The sequence below is a fragment of the Ctenopharyngodon idella genome, chromosome 5 (genome assembly GCF_019924925.1).
Source record: "Ctenopharyngodon idella isolate HZGC_01 chromosome 5, HZGC01, whole genome shotgun sequence".
Lineage (NCBI taxonomy): Eukaryota > Metazoa > Chordata > Actinopteri > Cypriniformes > Xenocyprididae > Ctenopharyngodon > Ctenopharyngodon idella.
In genome coordinates this window covers 10,517,778-10,545,380 of record NC_067224.1, presented here as the reverse complement: position 1 = coordinate 10,545,380, position 27,603 = coordinate 10,517,778, and the positions used below count along the sequence as shown (strand labels likewise).

Below are 27,603 nucleotides of genomic sequence, written 5' to 3'. Positions count from 1 at the left end.
TTATATTGGAGATATCTCTTTACAAAACATGTAAATTATAGAATACAGTCATCTTAATTACTGGGTTTTTTGTCCACTTTCAGTTTGTTGCAGCCATGATTTTGTTAAACATTATTTACTATTTTATATTTTGCATTTACAATAAATAATAGGCCTACTACAATTCATTTACATTACATTTTGCAATTCATTTACATTACATTTTGCATGTCTTAATAAAATGCTATTTTCTAGTTCACTTTCAAATGCGTGTCGATAAAAATGTCATACAAGCAAGTCATAAACATTTAAAGTAAATTTTATTTGTAACATTTCTGCTATTAAAGAATTCCTGAATGAACTGTCCAGACTGGTAAGCAATTTCTTCAGACTTGTTCTGTGAAAAGGTTCAGCCAATTTATTGAAAAGATCCAACTCAAAAGAGCAAAATGTCTAAAAAGAACTTCACCATAGGTGTATGGGTTTTAAGAGGGTGTCAGTCCCTCGATCCTTTTTTTTTTTTTCAGTCCCTCGATCCTGAACACCCAAAGACTTTCGCACACAGAAAATAATTAGAAAGTGCGAGTTTTTACGTGTTCGCAAAAAGGAACATAAAATGGGATCACGTGATATGCAAATTGATTGACTAAGCCAATCTGACAGGTGCGTTTACCAGTCAAAATGAAGCGCCACGCGACTTCTGACCTGTTGGAAAAAAAACTTGAGGTAATCGGTATAAAATTGTTTTTGAAAAATCCGTTTTTCGTCATTCAAAATCTGTATACAGTTGGCAGAAATTATCTTTATGGTCATGTGTTACGTTTCTTTGTTATGGTGAGTTTAAATTTTCCCCCAACAATGAAAATTTCGCCTATAGACGACTGCGAAGACGTTGTTGTGATTATGTTTCAGATAAGAAAATGTGTTTTTCAGGTTTCTTTTGCTAGGTTTATATCCTATCTCTGTTCCTGATTCCATACCTATTGGTAAGCAAATAAAATTATTAAAAGTTCAAATCGTTTAGGTAATGCTTTTCTATAGACAGTTGGACGATGGACAAGGTGTTATAAATGTGTTTATTTCTCAGGTATGTTCAGGACAGAGTGCCATGATCGTCATTTCTGGTTGTCTGTCAACTCAAATTTTCTTGGCCACAAATTTAGGTTTGATGTTCAAGGTATTCATCTCTCTCTCTCTCTCTCTCTCCCTCTCCCTCTCCCTCTCCCTCTCCTTACATTAACTGGATGTTTTTGTTTCTTGTCAAAATTTAAGATGCCTGAATACATCACTGAATAGTTCCTGGTTTGAAGCACATTGTGTGGGTGAATTAAGGTAATCTGGGACAGTTTTGCCATTTTGACTTCTGCAATTTATTAAGTCAGCACAACACTTGTTGACCTACAAATAACACCTCAATCACAGGTCAAACAACTAATATATCATAATGATATCATAAGGGATAGTTCACCCAAAAATGAAAATTCTGTCATTTACACACAAAAGAAAAACACAAAAGAAGATATTCTGAAGATTGTTGGTAACCAGACAGTTGATGGTAGTTATTGACTTCCATAGTAAGAAAAAAAAAAAAATACTATGGAAGCCAGTGACTACCGTCAACTGTCTGGTTACCAACATTTTTCAGAATATCATCTTTTGTGTTCAACAGAAGAAAAACTCATACTAATTTGAAACAACATAAGGGTGAGTGAATGATGACAGAATTCTCATTTTTGGGTGAACTATCGCTTTAAGGTTGAGTAGACTTGGAGAAAAAATGCACACCTCAGAGTTTAAATATCAAACATTGTTCATTGTCCCAGGTTACCCTAATTCACCCTGTATCTAGTAATGGAAATTATGTAACTGTCTTCACTCTCACAGCAGACTCTGAGGTCCATGAGGTTTCTGGTCAGTGGGCAGCAGAGTGTGGCTATACTATGACTCTTGACTCCTGGGGTGACTTGCTGCTGCGTGTTTCCTACCTGGCCTGTCTGGTGGAGAACCAGGTAAGATATACTCAAATGTCAATCAAAAAAAGGGTTTTCCATACAACAACAGTTCAAAGTCGCTACATCTGTTAAATTCTAAAAACGACAAAAAGCACCTTAAAAGTAAGTTCATAAAACTTGAGCTATACTGTAAGTCTTCTTAAACCATATGACACATTTATGTGGGGAGCAGACCAAAATAAGTAATCTGTAAAATACTTCATTACTTTCTGTAGAATTTTTCCTTACATTATATACACTGTAAAAAAAAAAAAAAAAAAAAAAAAAAAAAAAAATATAATAAAAAAAAACTGTAAAAGTGCTACAGCAAAACCTGTTGATTGGTTAACCGTTACCTTAACACATAAATGGTTTAATCGGTAAATGGTTTAACATTACATAAAATTGTTATGCTAGAAAAACACTAAATTGTCACACAATTTAAAACAATAAAAATAAAGGCCTGAGAGCACAACAGTTAGTAATGATGGTGGTTTGTGGTTTCAGAGGGAGACAGAATTTCGATTGCTTGTGTGGTTAATAAATCAGGACACAAATGGGGAGGAGATATCCTACCCTTTACTGCTCACCTGCCCTCTTCATGTCCCATGGGGGCCTCGGGAGCTTGTCTGTGAGCAGAACTACATGGAGGTAGAATGAATCTCTTATATTTTGTATTTATAAATTTTATATTTCCAAATATAAAACCATTGTGTAGAAACAAAAATCAGTCCATTGATGCTTTTCTATTCCCTAGGTGTCTGTGCTGAAACAGCTGCCTCCTAATAATCACATGGGCACAGCGTGGGTAACCCCAGCCCCTGTGGTAAGAGACTGTGTGCATTTGGACTGTTTGAATTTAATGTGTCTGAATTATCCTGTGTCTGTTATGACTAGCAGCACCTGTGAAGTGAGTTAACTTCCATTGTTAGATCAGAAAATTAGTCAAAACCTAAGCCAAACTTACACCATTGTTTGAGGCAGCCATTTTTGCTATGCAGCCATAAGAGATCTTGCTCCCCTGGTGTAGCCTGTGTTCTCCCAGGTTTTTATTTTTTATTTTTTAACCTTTTGCTTGCTCACTGGGTAATTAAATCCCTGTCTACTTTTTCACAGGTGAGCAATATGACCAAACTCTTTAGCGCAATATAATATTCAACCAAAAACTTTACCAGGAAAGGCAATTTTCAACCACAGTAAAGGATGGCATCATGTTATATTAATTCTGCCTGAATTCAGAGACGCCACTTAATTACCGCCATGAGCTATATTCCTCAACATTGTAGCTTAAATGATTGCTAATTAAATTTGGGTAATGTTAAACTCTCATCAGATTCTTTAACGGTCAGATATTTTACAGTTAAGACAACCTAATTGTATACAACAAAACAGACCATTATCTGCCCGAGCATCAGATTTTTCATCTGTGATATCCGATCATATTTTCATTAAGTTTTTTCGAATTGCTTGGTCTCTCTTTGAACAAAACTGACCAATGTTTAAATTTCTTAATAGAACAATACAGATTTATTTATTTTAAATCTTTTAATTGCACTGATGACTAGACAACACTATAAAAAGTATATAGCATGATCTAAAATCTGGAGGATCATTTGTATCATCGTATATCGCCCAACACTAAAACTTGCTCTGTGATAAAGCACTAAAAGGCATTACATACAAAACAGTACGACTTTCTGTAAACCTGCATTGAACCAATGTGTATTTTGAAACGCATTATACAAATAAATTTGACTTGATTGTCTTGGCCACTCAAACAGATTGTAATTCTATTTGGTGCTGCTGTTGGTACAGAAATTACACAATTCACCCTTTAAGTGTTGTGTAGCCCTCCCCAGCTATCAGTACTGTTGTTGTTGATGATGATGATGATGATGATGATGATGATCTTAGGAGCTAGATGACGGTGTGAGGGAATGGAGGGTGGTGTTCCGCATACCAGTGCTTCATCAGGAGGATGGCATGAGGGAGGAGACTGTGCCAGTGAGAATGGCACACCTGCTGGGCTACCACATTAACACCACCGACAGTCGCATCCTCCTGCGTTGTGCCTACAGATCCAAACTGGCATACATGCTACAGGTAAAGGATAAAGCAGAGGACTAGATTACTAATTGAATCTAGACAGCAGTTAATTGTTGTTGGTTTTTTTTTTTTTTTTTTGCCGCACTGATCATGTGAAATACACTACATGACTTCTGCACAGATATTTGCCCCAATTTGTCGTCTGGAGGAGTTGGTGCTGGTTTTTGGCAATCGGAGTTGACAGATTTCACAGAAAATTATGTAGTGTGCGATGAACACACTTTTTCCAAACATGTTTGATTTTGAGACGATTTTAGAAGACCTCTTGTTGTCTAGTGTATTCCAGCCTTAAGATGATAGAGCTAATCTTAAATTCTTGACATTGGTTTAACACCTGTTGTTAAAGGAATTGAAGAATACTCCACCCAAAAATGACAATTGTCATCATTTACTCACCTTCATGTTGTTCCAAAACTGTATGACTGACTTTTTTCTGTGTAACATAAAAGAAAATCTTTTGAAGAAGATACTTTGATATTTTGGAATTCAGTTGGTTTCAATGTTTCAAAATTATATTTTGTATTCCGCTGAAGGAAGTCATACAGGTTATGAATGACATGAGGGTGATAAAAGAAAAGTCCACCCAAAAATGAAAGTTCTGTTAAGTCAGTGCTGATGTTCCTTGGTATAAAAGCCTAAATTTTAATTTCACTGTGAGCGGTTATAAAAATCACATTGTTTGTCTGAATGGTTTCAGTTGGGTGAGACTGATGTGGAAGTGGTCAGTGCCACCATCTTGTACAAGCTTAAATGGACCCTGTTGACTGTGGACATGTCAGTGGCCTGCACTATGAGTATGTTGTTTTTGCTGTCTCCCATTTTAGTCCTCCCAGTCAATATATATAGCTCATAAACTGTTGCTTAAGATCTATTATGTTTCTGAACTTAAATCTCTTTCATGCAAATGTTCACCACCTCTTCAAATCCTTTTGTAGGTCAGGCCCGAATGGATGGTTCAGATGTGTTGTGGTCTCTCCCACGCAACCTCGCCCCTCTTGTCCATCCTCCCTTCATAGAAAAGGGCCTTAAGTTGGGTGTTGGGGGACGTTACCTGTCTGAGTGTGTTGCCCACCAGCGTGGTTACATGATTCATGACAACAATGGAACTTTGGAGATCCGTATTCCATTTGGTGCTGAAGGAGGATTCATCAAGGTATCCCAGTGTGTCTGTGTGTGACACTATAGTTCATTTATGTAAGTTAGGATGGCAAAATAAAGACACTTTGACCTGACCATGTTTTGCTTAAGTGTTATCTGACATAAGATTAACTTTTTTCTGACAGTTTAACTCTGAGGTCTTATAAATATGAGGTCATTTTATTACCTTTTTTTCCCCAACTATAGTAGATAAATTGTATTAATGAATGAAATGTTCAAGGTGTCTGAATAAATTTTGATAAATTTTGGTTTGTGTGTACACACACCAAAATTTATTCAGACACCTTGAACATTTCATTCATTAATAGACAGACAGACAGACAGACATATATCTAACACCATTTTTTTTTTTTTATATCTATATAAAAATTTCCTTTACCCAGATATAAACATTTTAAATTTAGTGTCTGTTACCAACTGTCTTTTTTTTTTTTTTTTTTTTTTTTTTTTTTTTTTCCCCTCGGTCAGAGTCATGCGATTGATGGACATTACTCTCAGTCATATTTTGTAGACGTCTTCCTGTTGCGTGAATGGGAGGATACAGCGTGGAGTCTGACTCAGCAACGGACATTCAGAACACTTTTTATTTATCACCTGCCCCGACCAGTCACGCTTATTAACAGTGAGAAACACAACCCAAATCACTTACACATTCTTCTCTAGCTGCTGTTACTTTTGTCTCACATAGCCAGACTATCTCCATGAAGTCTTGTCCACTTTGCATTCTGGCAAGGTACCACCTACTCGCAGAGGACAAGGCCATCTGGATGATGTGTCTGTCTGTCTGTCTCTCTCTCTCTGCCAATGTAGAGACTGTGCCCTCACAGGGAGAGTTTTCCATTTCCTTGTGCTGTTTTCCTCATGATGTTTCTCTGGGGAATGTGACCGTAGCAGGTCAGCTGGTGCTCTGGGAGGAAATGGAAAGGAATGGTGTTCGTCTCTCTCAAAACCCTTTCTCAAACAACACATACATGTATCTGTTTCAGATGCCCTTCTATCATCAATTCGTCTCACAGAAGGTGATGGACCACATACATTTGTTTGTCAAAGTCTTTTTATTGATGTTTTTATAAAGCATGCATCCTTCCCTCTCCGGTGGTTTAGTATTTGGGAGACAGTTTAAGAAGATACACTTTCTCTGGGGTCTTCTCTTTTATTCTGTCTCCTGATGGAGAGATCTACAACTATCCTGCTACTGTTGAGGCAGACCTGCAGGATGTAGGTATGTAATGTCCACCCACAAAAAGTTAGTTTAACACTAATTTTCACTAAGTGCAAATAGCCCGTCTTGTTGGCCATTGGCCAAAGCTATTTACACTTGCTCTGTCAACCATTGTATTGAGTCAGACAAAATTACTAAAGAAACTTACCTGGTAACTGGAAAAGTGGCATAGGGAGCAAGAATAACAGATTTAGCTTTTGACGTGACCGACTCGAGTTTGAGTCCACCTTAGGGGTAGGTGTAGGGGTGAGTTTTTGGGATAGGGACAAGTAAGGTTCAAATAAGGCAGCATCCATTTATGATTGTAATAAAAATAATCATTTACACAATGTTGTCATTGCATACTGTTTTGTAATGTACTGCAAAACTCCAAGGTTCAAATAGTATCTACTGCTTTTAGCAGTAACTACAAATAGCATCTAACACCATTTGCAAATGGCGTCCGACTAGTATTTGCGTATAGTGCAAAGAAAATTCTGCTGTTTTCACTCTGTGTAAATGGCATCTTTTGCTGTTTGCACTTACAAATAATCTCTCTCTCTCTCTCTCTCTCTCTCTCTCTCTCTCTCTCTCTCTCTCTCTCTCTCTCTCTCTCTCTCTCTCTCTCTCTCTCTCTCTCTCTCTCTCTCTCTCTCTCTCTCTCTCTCTCTCTCTCTCTCTCTCTTTAAAAAAAAAAAAAAAAAAAAAAAAAGTTAAATGTAGTTGTAAGCTAATCTCAAAATGAATTTCCATGTCATACTGTACATTATAATGTTGTGATGCCTAAATTCACTTGTGGTATTTTAAAATATTTTACTTTAGTTACTTCCTGAACAAGTGTGTATCAGAGTACAAGTTGCTTTTACATTCATGCGATTTAATGCCACAGTATTAGTGCATACGGTAACACTTTACAATAAGGTTAATTTAGTTAACATTAATTACATTAGTTTACATTAACTAATAATGAACTGTACTACTTCAGCATTTATTAATCTTATTGTTAATTTTAACATTTACTAAAATATTATAATAAAATCAAGAGTTGTATTTGTTAACATTAGTTAATGCACTGTGAACTAAAATAGAACAAACTATAAACATTAACAAAGATTAACAAATACAGTAACAAATGTATTGCTTATGGTTAATTCGTGTTAGTTAATGCATTAACTAATGTTAACAAATGAACCTTATTGTAAAGTGTTACTGTGCATCCAAACTAAATCCACCTCCTACATGTACAGTAGTCTCAGGTTTGGTACCACTGTCTGCATGACATTTTTCACATTATTAGTTTTTCATGTGAACCATACTCTGTTTCGAACTAAATAGCTAGAGCGAAAGCCCCTTAAAAATGGTGCATGAATGCAGCAACAAGTCTGAAGCAAGCCGCTAAGGCAGTACTGAATCTGTCCTTCATGAATAGAGCAATTACAGAATGCATTTGTTTTATCTGTGTCCATGTCTCTTAGTCCTGCCAAAGCTGGAAGGAGAATGTACGATGCGAGGTGTGCGTACATTGGCTTACTATGGTAATATAGACTCCTCTGAGTGGAGTTTGTATGTAGGAGGAATGAGGCTTGACTGGGAGCTGGTGGAGCTGGGGGGATTCTCTCTGGAGCCGCACGAGCTCTACCTCAGCCTGGAGGTGCCACTTTATGCCCCTGGCATGGCCTATGAGGTACATGAAAGGCTCTGAGACTGTCCGTTATTTGTTATCGTGTAAGATGATTGGTATCAACTTTAATAATTTAAACATTAGATAAATATAGTGCTTTCCTCCATTTCTTAGGGCTTGGGACTGCAAGGTCTGTTAGTGAGTGTGCTGGTGAGTTTAGTTCATCTGGAAACAGCAGAAGAACAGGCTCATGTGCAGCGCTGTGTGTTCCCTGTGAGAGAGTTATTGGGTAATTTATACAAACCACTGTACTCTTGATCTATACATACTGGAACTTTATCCAGAAGATCAAAAAATATGTTCCTTCTCTGTGCAGTGTGTTTGCCTGATGGAAGAATGGTGGTGATGGTTGACACAGCTGGTGCTTCTCCCCCAGTGAACCCCAATCACACAGCCCTCTTGGATCCTGCCTGTAGACCATTAGAGACTGACCACTCCAGAGCCATATTCAGCTTCTCCATAGACTCCTGTGGCACTTTCGCAACAGTAGGAGCTTGTCAGCCTCAGTGTATAGAGAAATCTTGAAGTTTTTAGTTTAAGCGATGCATAGACTTTTTTAGTCTTAAAGGGATAGTTCACCTTAAAATGAAAATTATCCCATGATTTACTCACCCTCAAGCCAAGGCGTATATGATTATCTTCTTTCAAACAACCACAATCGGAGATACATTTAAAAATGTCCCTATTTGTTTGAACTGCGAGAGGCGTCTAAGCTTACGATACTCCTACATCCTGCGGCATACATCGCATCAGTGGGTTACTCATTTGGCGCAAGTATGTGACGTAACTTGCGCAGTATGTGTACGGTCGTCTGCCGGAAGCTAGTTATTTGAATTTATAAAGTTTTAAATATGGATATTTTCTTACAAAAACGCATCCCTTCATTTCAAAAGGCCTTTATTAACCCTCTGGAGTCGTAAGGATTACTTTGATTATGGATGGATGCTTTTTTTTTTTTTTTTTTTCCAAAAATGTGCCCACATACATAACATTGAGAAATTGTTGTTGTTGTTGTTGTTGTTGTTGTTGTTGTTTCAATTTTATGGTGCACTTGTTACAGTGTAATTATAAATGTAAGTACCGATATGAATTAACAATGTACTTACTATAGGGTTAGAGTTAGGAATAGGGATTGGTTTAGGGTTGGTTGCATGTAATTTACTATTATAACATTAAGTACATGTAACAAGGACACTAAAATAAAGAGTTACCCCTTTTTGTAATAGCATAATTATAAATATTTACTCTTTTCTTTTTTTTTTTTCTTTTAAATATATCACCAAGTCCTATTTGCTACATTCTTCCTTTTTTGGCTTGCAGAACTTTATAATTTAATTTTAAACATGTTTTAAATGCAGCATGATGGTGATCAAGTGATTTACAGGAATGAAGTGAGAAACACGCCCCCTTTTCCTCCACATCTGAGACCTCTCAGCCAACCTCAACTACATTACAGGTATAAAACCCCTTTCTAATAAATTAATAATGAGCTCAGTGCACAATGTGACAGATGAATACAGGTCATTGTAGAAAATGTCATATGCATTGAGCAACTAAATGGGGCTTATGAGAGTCTATTTCTTAAGTAGTGATGCACTTTTCCTGTGCAGCCCCAGCTCATTAAGCACACAAACCTTCAGACAATTTCCTTATTGAATTCTCTGTATTTCTCTTGGGTTCAGGGTTCCACTTGGCTGTGTCCATCCGGAAAATGGAAATCGCACTCTTGCCATCTACCTGCCGTCCCATCCTCCTACACCTCCACCTATGAAACGCACAGTCAAAAGAGCCTCACTCTCACACACAAGGCATCTTGAGGACAGAGGTAAGGAACAGATCAGTCATTCACAAGATACCAATTGTAACTGGTAAACAACCTACTGAGGGACTCTCTTGGCAGACAATAGTCACACACATCACAGGCCATGTCACATGGTATCTGCCTCCTTTGTATTCTACCATGTGACAGATGATTTGAAAACCAAAGTACTGTTGTGTGTAATTGGACAAACTTTTCCCTTCCCATTAGTCTGTTTTTATATCCTAGTTATTTTGCTATGCACTGTTATTTGGTTAGTTTTTAATTAAAATTTTATGTGTTGGGACATTTATTCTGCTCACAATGGAAAAAAGACAAAATGCACTTAATGGTCTAAATCTTTGTGTGTTTCTAGGATGGGATTGCAGGGATTTGTGAGATTTGTTATAGAAGCTAAATTACTGTATTTTAATAGTTTAATTTTGTAAAATTAAAACCAAGGCAACATTTCAATAACTATTTTTTATAAACAAGATCAGATTTATATCATTAACATTTTATTTATTGAAGGGTTACAAAAAATAAGGTTGACATTTCAACTAGTTACAAAAAAAAATTACATCATAGAGGTTCAGCTGACAAAGTTCTGGAACCCTGGTTCTGAATATTATAATGCATATTTCTCAATTGCACTCTAATTTTGGTAGTTATCTAAAAAGCTAACAGGCTATTAAGATTAATGTAACTTTACATATACAAGCTTAAAGCATTAATTTATTTATTCAATATACTCACAGATCAAAAAATGCACTCCATGCCAGCTGGAGGATGACACCCATAAAGGTAATCATGTTTATTATTATTTAATCATGTATATTAAGGTAAATCTGCTCTTATTAAAAAAAAAAACAAAAAAAAAACAAAACAAATATGAGTAGTAAATGTTGTATTGGGTGACCTGTGAAAAGTGTTTCTATACTCACCGGCCACTTTATTAGGTGTACCTGTACTGCTTGTTAACACAAAAATCAAATTAGCTCATCACATGGCAGCAACTCAAAGCATGTAGACATGGTCAAGATCAGTGCTGCCAATTAAGCGATTTTTGTCGCTAGATATTAGTGACCTCCCCGCCCCTTTTGACTTCTAAGCCTAGTGACAAATCTAGCAACTTCTGGGACAAACCTTATCTAGATTCCGTGACTTGCCCACTGATCTATATTTATATTAAAATGGATCAGTGGACTTGCCAGTATGATGTCATCTAGCGACATTTAGAGACCAGTTTTAGCTACTTTCAACTGAAAGCAATTGTTAACACTGGTCAAGATGATCTGCTGAAGTTCAAACTGAGCATCAGAATGGGTAAGAAAGGTGATTTATGTGACTTTGAATGTGACATGGTGGTTTGCATCATGGGTGTGAAGCTGACAAATCTGCAGCAACTGCGTGATGACCAAAATCTCTGAGGAATGTTTCCAGCACATTGTTGAAACTATGCCATGATGAATTAATGCAGTTCTGAAGTCAAAAGGGGTCCATCTCAGTACTAGCAAGGTGTACCTATTAAAGTGGCTGGTGAGTGTATATTGGCATTAATAATCAAAAACCTTTGAGACCTATTGCCTTGGACGCAGCATAATGCAGAGTAAAGTCCAAGACTATTGTTTTATCCATTTTTATCCCAATTGTTTTCTTAACATTGGGGTAAACATGAAAAAGGAGTTAACTGAAAATATTTTTGTTTGTTTTTGTGTGTTGAATTTATTACAAATGTAGCAATAACAACTTGCCTGCACTGTTTCTATGGAGCTGAAGGTGGAGCCTGACAGCACAATGAAAGGGCCTCGTCCTGTCACCTCATGACAACAACAGATCTGTCCAATAAAACTTTCTTTTTGATTAACAATCTGTGCTTCCATTTTGACATTTGTAAAAACCTCTTGATTTACTTCATTTTTCTAAAGATGACATTGGTAAAGGGGTTACTAATTGGCCCCAACTTCCCATTTCTAAAGGAAAGGTCACACACCGGAAGGAGTTGTTTCTCAGACAAAGAGTCTTGAACAGTCAGTTTTTTGCATTTAAAGAGCATCAAAGAGTGACTGGAAACTATTGGGGAGTGAGGGTGAATGGGATGGGTAGTGATTACCACTGGTACTTTTAGGTTAAGTCAGTTGGAGTCAACTTTGAGTGTTTTGACTGGTTGTCTGTGAGATTTGGTACTGCTCTCTCACATTCCGTCGTCTCTGATGATCAGTGGTTACTTCTAGCACGTTCTCTGCTGGAAACCAGCCCTTCTTTCCATCATAGAGACGCATTCCTTCATACCAACCTTGAGGAGCGGAATGAACATGGAAATCAGTGTTAGTGACTGTTTTGAGTCCATTAAGAATTTTAAGGGATTTTAATTTTACCTTCACTGGTTTTGCGCAGCACATTGATGATGTCAGATGGCTCTAAGCTAAGCTCATCTGCCTGTTTTGCTACATACTGACTGATGCACTGCACTTGAGGACAGTCTGAGAGAGAGAGAGACGCACGCACATTATTTATAGAGCAGGATGCACTGTGTAACATGAAACCTTATAAGAAGCTTCCCCTTTTATATTCTGGTTAAGTCTATGTTGTAATTTAATAGGATAGCCAAGTTATTTATCACTTTCTATTTATTAATTTTTTTTTTTGTTGTTGTTTTTACCCAGTGGAACTCAAAAGGAGCTTTACATCCCAATTTTTGAAGCTTGACAGCTACTGGTCACCATTCACTTTCACATATTGAACTCAACAGCATATCTGCTTATGTCATTTTGTGTTCTATGGAAAAAGTTGAAATGGCCTATATAAAAAAGTTTATGGAATATAAAACGGCATGAAGGGGAGTAAATGACCACTGACTTAATTTTTTACTTTCCAATTAAAGAAAATGCTAGAGCACAGTGCAATGTTTCCCACAGTGTCTGTGATGTAATAAATTGAAAGCTTACCCCAGTCCTCATAAATCTTCTCTTCCCCAAGTGCTCCATTAATTGATGGGAATGCCGCCATCCACCTATGCATGTCTGACCTGTAGAGAGGGTATTAAAAAGAATGAGAGGTGTGAATGACTAAATGTAAAAACACTGGTTATTTCCAAAATAGAATAGAAAAGAATAGAACTCGTGAGCTACATGAATCTCACTCTGTGTTAGCCTTGAGCAGGTGTTCACAGGTGTGACCCCGATGGTTTTCCAGGAGGGTCAGACAGAAACAATGATCCAAGTGTGGTCCAAGACCATTTTCTGTAGCCTGCACCTGAACCAGAGACCGATGAGCATGATCGATCACCACAAAACGGTCTGGACAGCCACTGAGAGGAGAGGGAGGCAGAAAAGGGCACCACTTAAGGTCAAAGATTCCCATGATTAATTCACTATATTGAGCAATGTTGGGAACCCCCACCATTGCACATTTTGGATGTCTCCCTCATCAGTCACACCCAATTCAAGCCTTGCAGTCTCTACTAATAAGCTGATGAGTTAAATCAGAAATATCCTACTCATAATTTAAGTTTTTATAGCCTGGTTTCACTAAGCCAGGATTCGGCCTTAGTTCAATTAGAGAATTTAAGTAGCTTTTATAAACATGCCCTAGAAAAAAACATTACTGGTGTGCATCCTGAGACAAAACAAGATGTCAGTTGCAAATGTCAGTGCAAGTTGCTTTCAGTTAAAACGGCTACAATATGCATTTTAGTCTAGGATTAGCTTAAGCCTTGTCTGTGAAACCGGGGGTATGTGTCTTAAAAAAGGTGGTTGCTAACAAGTTGCTTAATGGGACTATAGAGTCTGTTGGGAACATTAAACTTAAGGGAAATTAAACGCTGAACAGGAAAACTTATCTACTAACTAGTCTGCTTTTACAGCCTCTTTGTGTTTATACTCTCTAACAAATTATTCTAACTCAAACTTTCCAACTTGTAGATTTTAAATAAAGCTGATTGGTGGTGATGTTGGCTTAGTTCTTTATAGCCTAACTTCAGCTTTTTACTTCTGCCAGTTGCATTTAGGCTTCAAAAATTTTTGAAGATTATCATGATGAACAAAACTTATAAGAATCATGAACTTTTGCTGGAAACAGAGAATATTTTCTCAAAGTCAGTGGGAAAAATCTGTTTTTATCGAGGGAACCAGGGTGACGCTAGCTTCAAGATTAGCCTGCAAAAATGTAGTTTCTGCAGCACTATATTACAATGTCACAGCATAAATGATAAAGCCTAGCTAAAAAGTTTTTTCCCCCTGCAGTTGTTGGTTTTAAAAATGAAGATTTTTTTCTTAACCCAGTTTATTGTTCATTGACTACTGTTAGTATGCCATTCTCCCCCAAAAATGTAAACATTGACCCACCCCCAGGCAAGGGTGTAACTTTGGTTTGAGAAGTGAGGGGGACACAAAATGGGGGAAAATGTTTTCGATTTGAATCCCATTTCCTGCATTTACATACATTTAGGGACTATAGTGATACAAAGTTCGGGAAATAATTAAGTTGATTATAATGATAAATTCTGCCAAAAAGAATAGTAGGCTACTAAACTATGTATGAAAACTTACTTTCTTTATTGTTTAATAGGGGCCGATCGCCAAGACTTGAGAGAATCATTTTATGAAGTCAAAAATGTTCACCATTAATGTTTTGTGTGTGAATAAAATTTAAATAATGTGAGACTCAATTTCCACTGTTTAAACTTTTATTTCAAACTAACCACTGTAACCTGAAAATGTAATACATTTTCTGTCGTATACATTGCTGACAGAAAATGCTGTGGTTTAAAGTGGACTTGTTTTTATGGTACACAGAATGTTCTACATTATATATGTAGCTAACAGTCTGAAGTTGCCTACAGCAACTGTAGCAACAGTGTATGTTAACGTTAGCTCAGTCAACATCAACAGGTGTAGATAGAAAATATGATTATCCTGACCTGAGCTAATTTACTGAATCAACCAACTCGCATCTACTTTCTTTCTTTTCATCCATGATGACATTAAAGTCATCTGTTGCTGTTTCTGGCATTTCATCGCTGACTGTGCCGCAACCGCGATACCTACTCATTTTAACTTTCAGTGAGCTATTTTTAGTGTGCATGCGATGTTCCTCATCGACACAGGCAGGCTCTCTGTGTCCTGCTCGGTCCTGTTCCTCTGTGGCGATGACAGTGTGCGGTTAAAAAAATCATAAACAAATTTGAAAGTGGGGGGGACACAAATGAGATTTTGAAAAGTGGGGGAGGGAGGGAGACAGACATGTCCCCCTGTCCCCAGTGGAAATTATGCCCCTGTCCCATGCTCAGGCCATGGTCGTTTTAAGTCCGGTTGTCTCAAATCAGGCAGTCTCAAGTCTAAGTCCAGTGGTCCCAGAGGTCATCCCACTGTCCACGGTGCTTCCGGTAGTGGCCACCAACATCATTGTGTGGGCCGCATACGTGGCGGCGTCCACCACAGCTCACACTGAGCCTTCTGAGAGCCAAAGAGGCCATCCATAAAAGGTTTATGAACCAAGTCACTGCCACGAAGGCCGTCCATAAAAGTTTTATGGACCAAGTCACAGCTAGGGAGGCCATTCATTAACCTTTGTTGACCCAAGTCATGGCCAGGGAGGCTGTCCAATGAACCATGTTTGCCTCAAGTCATGGCCAAGGAGGCTGTTTATGAACTTTCCATGCTTTGTCACATCCAATGAGGTTGTCTATAACAGCTATGTCATTGTCATGAATGTCGTCTATGTTCCTGATCTGCCATGGCCTCCTGGTCAACCAACTCCACCATGGTAGTCTACTGCTCTACTGAGGTGGTCATCTCCTCTGCTAGCTCCACCCTGGTAGTCTCCATCACTTCTTGCCACCTGAGCTCCCATGGTTTCGTCCACTGCTCCACCATCCAGCCCCATCACTGTTCCTCGGACCAGGCCGGCCATTACTTCATGGTCCAGGCCCACCATTGCACCATGATCCAGGCCTGCCACTGCTCCACAGTTCAGCTCCACCACTGTTCCATGGTTCAGGCCTGCCATTGCTCCATGGTCCAAGCTCTCCAATGTTCCACGGTCCTGGTCTGCCATTGCTCCATGGTCCAGGCCCGTTACTGCTTCTTTTTGTTCATCAGGTCTGTCTTGTCATTGGTATATCGTCTTGATTATTCACAGGTGTATCTTATTAGTCACTAGTCTTTGTGTGTGTGTGTGTGTGTGTGTATGTATGTATGTATGTATGTATGTATGTATATGTGTGTGTGTGTGTGTGTATATATAAAAATATAAAAAGATAACTGCAAATCCACGTTTCTCTGCCTGGAGTCCAGTTGCTTCTGTGAATTGCAGCAATCCATTTGCTTCTTTTTTCTGTAGCTTTCAGCAGTCTGCAAAAATATACCTCAGATTTCTTGTCAGATCTATTTGTACAGTAAATCGCAAAGCTCCAAAAAAAAGCTCCCATTTTGGATGTTTTGTGTGTTTTTCGCGGCATTCACGCTGAAAAACAATGCAGCCACTCAGTCTTTTTGCCACTCAGTGGCCGTAACCACAGTCACAACAGCAGATGGTGATGTCACGTGCATACCCTCTATAGTTATGGCGCGTCGTGTTAAATGCGCCTGCAGATATGTTGGATGGGTTTATTATAAAGACCAGTTCACACTGCAATGACAGATGCCGACAGACGGAAACAGACACTTTGTCGGGTTTTGTTACCCCTGTTGATGTCTGTTGGCATCTGTCGTCTGCCGATTGAACATGCTGAATCAGATTTAGAATGTCTGAGAAGTGAAGTGCTGTAATCTGTCGGTGACTGTTGGCATTGGTCTGCGTCTGTCGGTGCAATGTGAATTGGCCTTAAGCAAGACGTTTAGCTCCAACTTGCCTCAACAGACCTGCCTAGAAGTTTTTAGTCTAGTAAGACCTTGATTAGCTGGTTCAGGTGGGTTTGTTTGGGGTTGGAGCTAGCCTACTGTAAGCTTGCATTACAGTGGCCTGCCAGGAGCAGGATTGGACACCCCTGCGCTAGACAGTTATGACAGTTATGTCATAGAAAGATATGGTAAAAGTAGTAAGAGTAGTATACTAGAATGTGTTTCTGAATTCAGAAAATGTTAGCCTATTTAATTGCATACGCATGACACATAACATCACAACTAAAAGTATCCTAATATCTTTTATTGAAAGTAGTCTACTTTTACCTGTTGATACATGGCTTCTCAAGCACCTGTATTAGTGATGTTTGAGTCGGGTGTGGTGTGATGTGCGAAAGGGGCATTTGCAAGATACACTCCCCCAACCCCCAGCCCCCCTTCTTTTTTATCTATTCCGCTGGGCGCAACTAGTAATGCAGAAATGACATACTTCACCTTTGAGGTTAATCTCAATAACCATCTGCCTCTAACCTTTTTTTAGTGGTGAGAATGAGAAGGTCGTTGAAGAGGAACATGTATACAGGAGTACATTTGTTGCGGATGCTGAAGAGAGACCCTCTTTTGCTTAGCTCCTGTAGTTCACCCTGTTTTTCTAGACAGCGTGTTTTAGAAACAATTGGAACGGCCTGTAGAAATTAAGAAACACATGTAACTTATTATTGTATATTGTATCGTTTAAATCCTGCAAAGAAATATAATTATGTTGCCATATTGAAATAATATATAATGTCTGCCTTCGTATGTAGTAAAAGAAAATGGTACTTTCAGAAATTTCTGACAATCTTCTAGCTGAAGTTTGATTAAATGCATAGTTTACCTAAGAATGAACGTTCTTTCATAGTATATTGGAATAATATTGAAAATACAAGGATTTGAACATGGTTTTTAATGGTTCTTTGATGCAGCTTAAGTTTAGCAAAGAAACTTTTACTAATTAATTTATTTTCTAGGACTCTTGAGTTGCTATATGGCTCCTTGGGATGGATGGATGGATAGATAGATAGATAGATAGATAGATAGATAGAGAGTGCTCAGCATAAATGAGTAAGACCCCCTTTGAAAAGTAACATTTTAAACAATATCTCAATGAACACAAAAACAATTTCCAAAATGTTGACAATACTAAATTTTATATAACATTTTGCTTAACACTGTTTAACTTATAACATGAAAGTAAGGTTATTAATATAACTTAGAGAAAATTTTCAGTTTTACTCAAATTAGGGTGATGCAAAAATGAGTACACCCCACTGAAAGTCTCTGGAGCAAAGCAAATTTTTTTACAAATGTTTAATTTAACAAGAATTCAACCACAAGTGAGTCTAATTATTCATTACACAGGTGTCCAGCAGACAGTTGACTATAAAAGGGAGTTAAACCCCCTTCCCATTCCATGCTATCAGCAATGGCACCACATGGAAGAGAAATGTCACAAGACCTGAGAAAGAAAATAATTTCTTTACACCAGAAAGGTGAAGGCTACAAGAAGATCAGCAAAGTTTTACTTATCAGTCAGAATACTGTAGCAAAAATGGTACAAAAATTTAAAAAAGATGGAACTGCAACCATCTCACAGAGACGTCCAGGTCGTCTATGGAAGTTAACACCTCGACAGGAACGTCTTCTGATGAGAAGCGTTGAAGAAAATCGGCATGCAAGTTCACTGCAGTTATCTAAAGAAGTAGAAAGCCAAACTGGGGTGACTATTTCCCGTGACACAATACAGCGTACACTACAGAGGAATGGCATGCATGGGTGCCGTCCACGAAAGAAGCCTCTCCTAAAGCCCAGGCACAAAAAAGCCCGCCTAGAGTTTGCCAGGGCCCATGCTGACAAAGATGAAGACTACTGGGACTCTATACTTTGGTGTGATGAGACCAAGATAAATATTTTTGGAACTGATGGCTTCAAAACTGTATGGTGTCGCAAAGGTGAGGAATACAAAGAAAAATGCATGGTGCCTACAGTGAAAAATGGTGGTGGCAGTGTTCTTATGTGGGGCTGCATGAGTGCTGCTGGTGTCGGGGAGCTGCATTTCATTGATGGCATCATGAATTCACAGATGATCTGCTGTATACTGAAAGAGAAGATGCTACCATCACTCCGTGCCCTTGGTCGTCGTGCACTTTTCCAATATGACAATGATCCTAAACACACATCTAAGGCCACTGTTGGATTTCTGAAGAAGAACAGGGTGTAAGTGATTCAGTGGCTCCTGATCTGAACCCAATCGAACACCTATGGGGAATTCTGAAGAGACAAGTTGAGCATCACTCTCCATCCAGCATCCAGTCTCTAAAAGAGGTCATTCTTGAAGAATGGAAAAAGATAGATGTTGCAAAATGTCGCCAACTTGTTCATTCCATGCCTAGAAGACTTGGTGCTGTCATTAAAAATCATGGAGGCCATACAAAGTACTAGATGTAGTAGTTTTTGTTGTGGAGTGTACTCATTTTTGCATCACCCTAATTTGAGTAAAATTATGTTTTAAATTTTGTTCTCTAAGTTATATTATTAACCTTACTTTCATGTTATAAGTTAAACAGATGTTATATAAAACTTAGTCTTGTCAACATTTTGGAAATTGTTTTTGTGTTCATTGAGATATTGTTTAAAATGGTACTTTTCAAAGGGGGTGTACTCATTTACGCTGAGCACTGTAGATGGGTGGATGTTACATAATACGTTCATTTAATATTTATTTTTGACAGATTATTACTTCTAGGTATCATCTGTTAACGGAAAAAAACCCTCCTAGGTTCTGTAAAGCAACAGTATGTAGATTTTTTTAAGGGTGCAGTAGTGAATTTACAGACCTTGAGTTTGTCAAACTCCAACTTGTTAGAGATGTGTATGAGCTCTTCCATCTGTTTCATCTGCCCCACCTGTGTGTTTGCCTGGGCGATTAGCTACAAACAAGAATGTTGACAATGAGAGAGATCAAAGCTAGACATGAACGGTACAACAAATGCATATGGAGCAATTTCATATTTATGAAATATTTGAAAAAGTGGTTAAGATTTAGTGTTTGTTGGCCACTTTACAGTGTTTTTACCACAGAGACATCATTAGGGATGATGTATAGCTGTTATGAAATCAGTATTATGACATCAAAGTTCAGTAAATAATCACAATAAAAATTCTTCCATCAAGCAAAACATTCTATTAGCCTATCTGTAGACTGTTTATATTGCCAAGAAAAGTAGCAACTCAGCATTTTAATGAATTTAGCTGATGATGTTGATCATTGATATTTGACACGACCCAAATATGACATTTTTGTCCAAATTTTTTTCCTTTTTTGTCATTTTTTCCCCCAGATCTAATAATTTATTCTAAATTACATAAAAAATGAAATTCACACATACAATGGATATACCTCTTCTATAATGAACATGTTCTTATTTTCTGAATTAAAAATAATTTTGATTCAAAAAGTATTAAAAGTAACAAAGAAGTGTTGGAATTCTATAGCCAATGTTTCACTGGTGTTCTAGATATCAGCACTCGGCTAATCAAACTCAAGGATCAATGTTGATTTTACCCATTTTACCTCAGACACTGAAGCCAGGGCCTTGGAAGTGGTTTCCTCCTCTTTAGTGCCCTTTGCAGTCCGCTTTTGGATATTCTACAAAAGGTTGAAATGAATCCAAGCACTACTGTCTGATCATTTTACATTTACAAATGAGAGGAATAGGTATTTTTGAGAACATTAGCTGTTATATCTCACCTGTATAAGGATTTTGATGCGTGTGATTCGCTGGAAGGGCAGAAGCATAAAGGATGTGAAGGGCAAACGTTTGCAGAGTGGAGATAACTCCAGCCGCCTCATCACAACTGAAAAATCCCTGTTACTGTCCCTGCCCATACATACATGTAAACAACATCCTTTACAATACTTATCACTTAAAATGTATGTTTTTGGTCATGGTACTTTAAAAGTAAATCTGTAAAATGTATTTTATGCATTCAGAAGCATTCAAATCAAAGCTGAAAGTTTTATATTAAAATTATTATTATTATTATTGTGTTTCTGTACAAATGGATTTAGGTATGCATAAAAGTCTCACATCAGTCTGCTGTAGGTCTTTTCTTGGTACTGCTGATTTCTGACATAATCAATGAAGACTGAGAAATAGTTCTTTGAGTGCTCATAAATGATGTCACACACATCAGATATCACCACACTCTCATCGACTCGTTTCAGCAGATCGCCTATAAACCTAAGAAGAACAGACATGTTCATGTACCCCGTGGGGTAGTAGTTCTTTGATTAATGGCTTAGTTTCAAAAATGATAACTGTGTCATAATTTACTCTTTTTGGTGCCATTCCAAATACATGACCGATCATATAAAGCTATCATATCAGCCCCGGTGGGTGAGCAAGGCAGATGTTTGGGGCTCAGCCCACCCTTGCCCATGCCACGATCCGCAGAACCTGATTTCACCAAGTACAACATGTTCCTGATGTTCCATGACTAACAAAGTTGTTGATCCTGGAACCACATTCAAATCATCCAATCAGATGTGAGGGACAAGTTTACAGTTTATGTCAAGTTTAGACTTTAAACCAGGGTTAGGTACTTCTACATCAGTTTTATTCACTTATCAGATTACTTATGGATATGGGATAGGTTTAGGGGTAGGGATATGGTTACGATTAAACTTGGCAAAATCAGGACGTGCCTACTGTAGATCTGGCTCTGTATCATGTGGATTTAGAAGACCTGGAATATAGTGCATGAGTTATTTTTTGAGCTTGACAGTCCTCATTCTCTTTTTTTATTTTATATTTTATTCTATTCTATTCTATTATATATATACATATATAAAATAAAAGGTGAATTTTTGAAGAGAAAATTATAATGAGTAAATGATAACAGAACTTTGAATATGTGTAAACTTTTCAAAGATTTCATTATGAGTGAAAAACATAAATTTCAGGCTGTTCCACACACAAAGTATCTTTTTTGGTTCCTTTTTGGAGTTTGAGTTACAATCTATTTTTTAATAGAAAAGAGTAGCTCATTTTGTGGTCCACAGAAAAATAAAAAATTTCCCCTTGTTTCTCTTCTGTCTCTCTCACCTCTCGCTGACCTCATAGACCTGCAGGAGGTTGGAGAAGAGAGCCTTTCTATCATGAATGACCAGAGTCTCATTGAGTTCCCGTGACCCCAGGAAGTGATCCTTCAGAACACGCAGGGAGCGCAAGTAGGAGGCCTCAGAGGTGAGCACCTCAAACATGCTCTAAAAACACACATGAAGATTAACATATAGATATGTACAAACTGAACTTGACACAAAAAGATGTAAAGTTACTCCTAATAGTGTTAAATTACAGTATTACTCTAACCTCTTGTCTCTGTATTTCAGTGCGAGTGAGTTTGTATAACATTCCACTTTCCTTCACCACCGGTAAATCTTGCCATAGCGTAATCTCTTCGGGGCCTCTTTTGGACCGGGGGTCAACCACTCCCAGCCCTCCGGGACCCTCAAGACCCAGAGTTTCACTAACACTTCTCCTGTTGCAATCTGGACTATCAGTCTGGATCTGACTGGCTTCTTTCGAGACCTTAGCCTGGTAGATCTGATACAGAGGTTCTAAGGATGACACAATGTGTTTGAGAAAGTTTGGTTGAAAGTTAGGTGTTATATATACATTCATTTAATTATCTCACCATAGTCACTGTTTGGCTCCCAGTCACTGGAGATCCTCCGTGGGCTTCCTGTATTGTCACACAGCCTGTAAGAAACCTACAACTACTTAACCTGGTCACACATTACTGGGCTCAAACTAGCATCAGTTACAGATCATAAAGGCCTAATGACAATAGTGTTCTTTTTATAATGTAATTTCTCAGTTTAAAAAAGATGCCTAAACTCACAACAAACCTGGGAGACAAAAAAGGTAATTCTCACCACCTCATACTTTCATTTTGACCCACCTTTCCGGTTAGCAGTGAGTCAGAAACGAAACCTCTCTTTTTCAAATCCGTAAAAGTTGGACATGTCAGGTTTTTATTTCAGGGAATGAGGATGTGTAAATTAAACTCTTAAAATATTACTTGAAAGATGCTAAGAATAGTGTATAAAGGAAGTATAGTGTATAAGAATAAAAAGTGTGTGTGTGGGGTGGGGGTGGGGGTGGGGGGGGTTACTACATTTAAGTGTATTCACATTTAAGTAACCACAAAAGTTAGTTTGCAAAGTGCACTAAAAGACAGTCAAAAACAGAAGTCTTATTCGCAAGAGGAGGTAACCATACTGTAGAAACAGTAGTCTCATGAACAATATCTGATGGTACACCAACAAAAAATTTAGTAAACTACTATCATTATCATTTCATTATTTGCACACAGTATCAAAAACCTTTTATTGTTTTGCTTACTGGCTTATGTCTCTAAGATGTTAGGAGCAAGACAAAACTTTTAACAGCCTGCTGAGCCCCAAAAAATTCTGATAGAAATTCTTTGAAAACTTGACTCCGTTCTGAAAATCATTGTATAATTTGCACACTTTTGAGAACAACTTATTAATATTGTTGTAAACTTACTCTTTTGTGTCAATAGAATCCCAGCCTTCGAAATCACTATTTTCATAGCTCTCACCTAGAAAACAGAAATGTAGACACATATGTCAGTTTCATTTAAGAAATGAAACTGGTATTGAATAAAGCATTTAAAAGGAGATATGTGGGGGGGAAGAGTCACTGATAGCGTATCTTAATGTCCACAATGATTGCAGCAAGTAGGACATGTTCATGGATCAGTTACGGTAGGGTAAGGATTAGGTCTGGTTTTAGTTGCTTGGACAGTGTTACCATACTTAATGTTTGGGATTAGAAACATGGTTGAGACTATGTTTATTTGTCAAGAATTTTGTTCCAGGGTCGACACAAGACATTGATCTAAGATGTCATACTTGGCAAAATCTTAGCCATTAAAAGTTCATGATAAATATTAAAACCATGCACACTTTTTCTGCAACGAAACCTCTGTGCTTACCTGATGGGTTCAGCACAGATTTGGGACGAGACAATCTTCCATGCACACAGCTGCTGGTGTTTCTGATAGGTGGACCGCCTCCTCGAAGAGAGACCACACAGGCCAGCGCAGGCTGAGAAGACCGCCTATCTGTCTTTTGCTTTTGTGGAGGGTGCCTAGGAAGTCGTGGGGGAGGACGAGGGGGGACAGCTGGAGCAGTAACTTTATTGTCGTTTGATGGCAAAAGATCCAAGTATATATGAGCATCAGTGTGGTCAAGCTGTGTATATTGTTGGCTATTTTGATACTCGGAGGACTGATAAGTCCTTGGTGGTACAGGGGGTTTTGAGTGGTTTTGAAATGACTCATCAGCATATGCCAACCGTTTTCCTGCTAATTTGTGAGGGCTGTGGTGAAGTAGAAAGCTTTGGCAATTTACACACGGAGGCAATACTTGGTGTTTTGCATGGTGAGATGGGCTATTCTGTGGCCTACTGACTTCATTGCTGGTTAAAACATCCTCCTTATTTGGAAACCCATTTCTCTGACTTCCTCTGTTTTGATGTTTATGAATTACTGTATCCATGTCATTTTTCTTCTCCTGTAAAGGTACCCAGACCAGTTTCATGCCAGGCCTTTGAAGGTGGCAGATGCAATGACAATGTTTCTCCTCTGAGGTGGTAGGTGGTGCAATTGAGCCCTGATGACTTTCTATGGTGCCACTTACAGAGTTATTCATTTCACTGCCATCAGGAGCTGAGGGAATGAAGGGTAGTCAGATGCTTTATTAAGCTTATCAACAGGCCCAGATATAATGTGTTTTTTTTTTTCTTCACATTTTCTACTCTTATTTTTGTACTGGTAAAATGATGTAGGCTATTAAAGACATTATAATGTATATTCTTATACATGGTGAGAACACGATCAGATTAGCCAAAATATTTATTTATTTATTTTTTCTTAATTAACTGACCATGATAAGGGACAGGGGATTCATGACCTTTGTGAATGATGGGTGATCCAAAGCGAGTTCTGTGGCGCAGACTCAGTTGCCTTCTACAATGCTCTAAGCCAGTGGTCCTAAATTGGTTTATTTACATCGAGTTGCATCCCAACCAAATAAATTTCTCATACAAAAGTAGACAAAATTTGAACATTTAACATTTAAATGTCTCTTGAATGTCGATGGTTTCATGCTCTCAACAGCCAGTAATGCACTGCACCAAACATCTTTATCCACTGTGCAAGTTATGGGCATTTATGACAAATAAAAGTTTCCATAATAAACGAAAAGGAAATATCAGTAACACTTTCTATGAAGCCTGTATTTATAATGCATTATAGGGTATTCTTAATGCATTTTAATACATGCATAATGCCTTACAAACAACCTAATAATATGTTGTATCATCTGATAAATAATCACAACAGTTACAATACATTATAATACTTACCTATTTGTGGTTATAACTTTTAAGAGTACGATGCATTATGTAACACCAGATGAAGCCTGCATTTATAATGCATCATAATTATAATGCACGCATAATGGCTATAAACAGCCTAATAATGTGTTGTATCGTCTCATGAATCGTAACAACACTGATGATACTTACCTATTTGTAGTTATAACTATTAAGAGTATGCTAATTTATAACAAACAATGAACAATTTTATCCACTGAAGTTATAATGGATTATATATCCCATAGTTTCATATCTTTTACTTTCCCAAGTCTCATATCTTGCTTGTAAAGTAACAAAAACAAACTAAAAAGCTTTATAATGTGGTCATAATATTTATAAGTGATCTTTGTCTGTTTTAGTAAAAAAAGTAAAGTATCAAAAGTTTGGTCTTCTTTTAAACATCCATAAGATATCATGAAGTGGTTATAAGACATTTCCCTTAAGGTAAAATCAAAGTTGTGTGGAAAAGTACATAGGAACAATACATTCACAAGGCAAATCGTGTTTTATTCATAAAATCTGTAAAATCACAAGGTTTATACCATATCTAATAAGTAGTTAAGTATTATTACTGTTGTTATGATTATTCATAAGATGATACAACACATTATAAGGTTGTTTATAGGCATTATGTCTGCATTAAAATTGAGAATACCCTTATGATTCATTACAAATGCAGGCTATACTATAATTGCACTCTTAACAGTTATAACCACACATAGTTAAGTATTATTATGTATTTAAACTGTTGTTATGATTATTTATTAGATGATACAACATATTATAAGACTGTTTATAAGGCAGTATGCATGTATTATAATGCATTAAGAATACCCTTATAATGCATTATAAATGCTTCATAGAAAGTGTTACTGAAATATCTTTTGAAAATCTAAAAACAAGTGTCAAGTTGTTAAATGTATTCTTTGTATTTATGCTGGTTTCATATAATACTTATATACCTTGTTCAACTGTTTAAATTAATTACTCTAAGCCTACATCATGTGATGTAAAAGGATAACAGATTTTTCTATTTTTGAGTCACATTAATTGATACTGTTTTCAGCATCATTTAATATATTTCACATATACAATATAAAGCACACACGTTAGAAACATATTTAAAAAAGTTCACTACCTGATCGACCCACATCCACATCATCTACTGCCAGCTGATGATTTATTTCCAGCATCTGTTTTTCATCCCATATATGTCCACTTTTATTAAGTCTTGAGAATGAAGATATATGCTGTACTCGGTCCTCTATCCTGGTTGAACATCTAGCTTCAACCAACAAAGACCTTCCATTTTGGCTCATATCTTTAGAGTATCTACTTTCTTTACTGTTGTAGTTTATTGCTGGTTGCTTGCCTGTTCCTGGTTCAAAGTTACGCAAAGCCTGAGCCACTCTGCTAGAGGAACCAGAGAGGCTTGACTGGTGTAAAGCATTAAGATTTGGTTTTGGTGGAAGGTTGGGTTTCTGTGGAATGGTAGGTTTTCCATTGGATGGTTTACAGATTGACTTATCCATTTGATTCTCTAAAAAAATGTTCATGTCCAAATGAGCAAGATTCACACATTAAAATCCAGAGACACATAGATTACTTCACAATATTACACAATATTAAACTGCTAAACATCAACTAATGCAACAAAATCCCTTATTGTGCTGATTTCAGCATCAACAATTTAGAGTCTTCTTGGGCAGTGAAGCCTGTTGTCACTCTTTCTTCTCTTGTCATATCAACATCTTTAAAACATGAAAAGAAGTTGATTTACCTTCATTGAGCAATCAGGGCTGCCATACTCAATATGTCAAGAAATGTTTTACCTCTGCTGGCGTGTTGTCCTAACTTGTGAGCAAACTTGCTATGAGTGTTGTTAATAAATGTCACTATGGTTACTTCTCCTTTCAGATGTTGTCCTTTGGTCTTTCATACGGCTTAATAGGGAAGTAGGTCACCACACCAAATGGACTGTTGCACATTATATAGTGACATACTGTAGATGTAGGACATAAGATGTCTTAGATGACTTTCTAGATCATTTGAATATCTGTATGATCCAAAATCAATTTTTCTAATTTCTACAAGCATTATATTATATTATATTATATTATATTATACATTCTCCAAAATGCTGATCCTCTGTAGGGTCACATATTATATTATATAATAAATGACAAGCTATACAAAAACAGTTCCTGTGGGAACTGAATACCACAAAAAGTGCACACATTTCTATGTCTTGCTTCAGCTTTAAACAAATGAAAACTCCCAGTTCAACATTTCAGCGAAGCAGCTGATTCCAGACTGACCATAAAAGCACAAGACTCT

At 37.4% G+C, this 27,603-nt stretch overlaps 2 protein-coding genes across 20 annotated transcripts; one reads left to right on the top strand and one right to left on the bottom strand.

Moving 5' to 3' along the window:
* Positions 1-3: 3 nt before the first annotated feature.
* LOC127513016 (uncharacterized) lies at positions 4-11,784 on the top strand. 7 transcript variants are annotated; one of them, XM_051894466.1, is made up of 19 exons: positions 4-813; positions 913-965; positions 1,067-1,156; positions 1,864-1,988; positions 2,478-2,621; positions 2,728-2,796; positions 3,885-4,073; positions 4,774-4,870; positions 5,012-5,229; positions 5,703-5,856; positions 6,045-6,253; positions 6,339-6,456; positions 7,911-8,119; positions 8,231-8,345; positions 8,433-8,602; positions 9,475-9,572; positions 9,799-9,941; positions 10,673-10,718; positions 11,655-11,784. In XM_051894466.1, exons 1-18 carry the CDS (start codon positions 785-787, stop codon positions 10,705-10,707), a joined length of 2,265 nt encoding a protein of 754 aa, XP_051750426.1. In that variant the 5' UTR covers positions 4-784; the 3' UTR covers positions 10,708-10,718; positions 11,655-11,784. The 7 variants fall into 7 exon arrangements, 6 of the variants coding, with proteins under 6 accessions (XP_051750426.1, XP_051750431.1, XP_051750429.1 ...); XM_051894471.1 differs by adding an exon at positions 1,252-1,311 and having other exon boundaries at positions 10,673-11,784; XM_051894469.1 differs by having other exon boundaries at positions 4-705; positions 10,673-11,784.
* On the bottom strand, positions 10,411-27,227 carry arhgef15a (Rho guanine nucleotide exchange factor (GEF) 15). 13 transcript variants are annotated; one of them, XM_051894450.1, is made up of 16 exons: positions 27,099-27,212; positions 26,405-27,017; positions 23,822-24,556; positions 23,371-23,425; positions 22,496-22,560; positions 22,171-22,418; positions 21,904-22,064; positions 20,887-21,039; positions 20,547-20,676; positions 20,370-20,444; positions 19,633-19,725; positions 17,288-17,442; positions 13,057-13,224; positions 12,863-12,942; positions 12,293-12,397; positions 10,411-12,210 (listed from the first exon to the last, which is right to left on the bottom strand). In XM_051894450.1, exons 2-16 carry the CDS (start codon positions 26,820-26,822, stop codon positions 12,059-12,061), a joined length of 2,793 nt encoding a protein of 930 aa, XP_051750410.1. In that variant the 5' UTR covers positions 26,823-27,017; positions 27,099-27,212; the 3' UTR covers positions 10,411-12,058. The 13 variants fall into 13 exon arrangements, 10 of the variants coding, with proteins under 10 accessions (XP_051750410.1, XP_051750413.1, XP_051750414.1 ...); XM_051894453.1 differs by having other exon boundaries at positions 26,405-26,806; positions 27,047-27,177; XM_051894454.1 differs by having other exon boundaries at positions 26,405-26,806; positions 27,099-27,174.
* Between the last annotated feature and the right edge of the window lie 376 nt (positions 27,228-27,603).

Coding starts and splice junctions, on each gene's coding strand:
- LOC127513016 (XM_051894466.1), top strand. CDS start 785: ATGGTCATGTGTTACGTTTCTTTGTTATG. Junction 1,157..1,863: donor ATTTAGGTTTGATGTTCAAG/GTATTCATCTCT, acceptor TCACTCTCACAG/CAGACTCTGAGGTCCATGAG. Junction 9,942..10,672: donor AAGGCATCTTGAGGACAGAG/GTAAGGAACAGA, acceptor ATATACTCACAG/ATCAAAAAATGCACTCCATG.
- arhgef15a (XM_051894450.1), bottom strand. CDS start 26,822: ATGAACATTTTTTTAGAGAATCAAATGGATAAGTCAATCTGTAAACCA. Junction 22,419..22,495: donor GGAGCCAAACAGTGACTATG/GTGAGATAATTA, acceptor TGTCATCCTTAG/AACCTCTGTATCAGATCTAC. Junction 19,726..20,369: donor CCCTGGCTTCAGTGTCTGAG/GTAAAATGGGTA, acceptor TCTTGTTTGTAG/CTAATCGCCCAGGCAAACAC.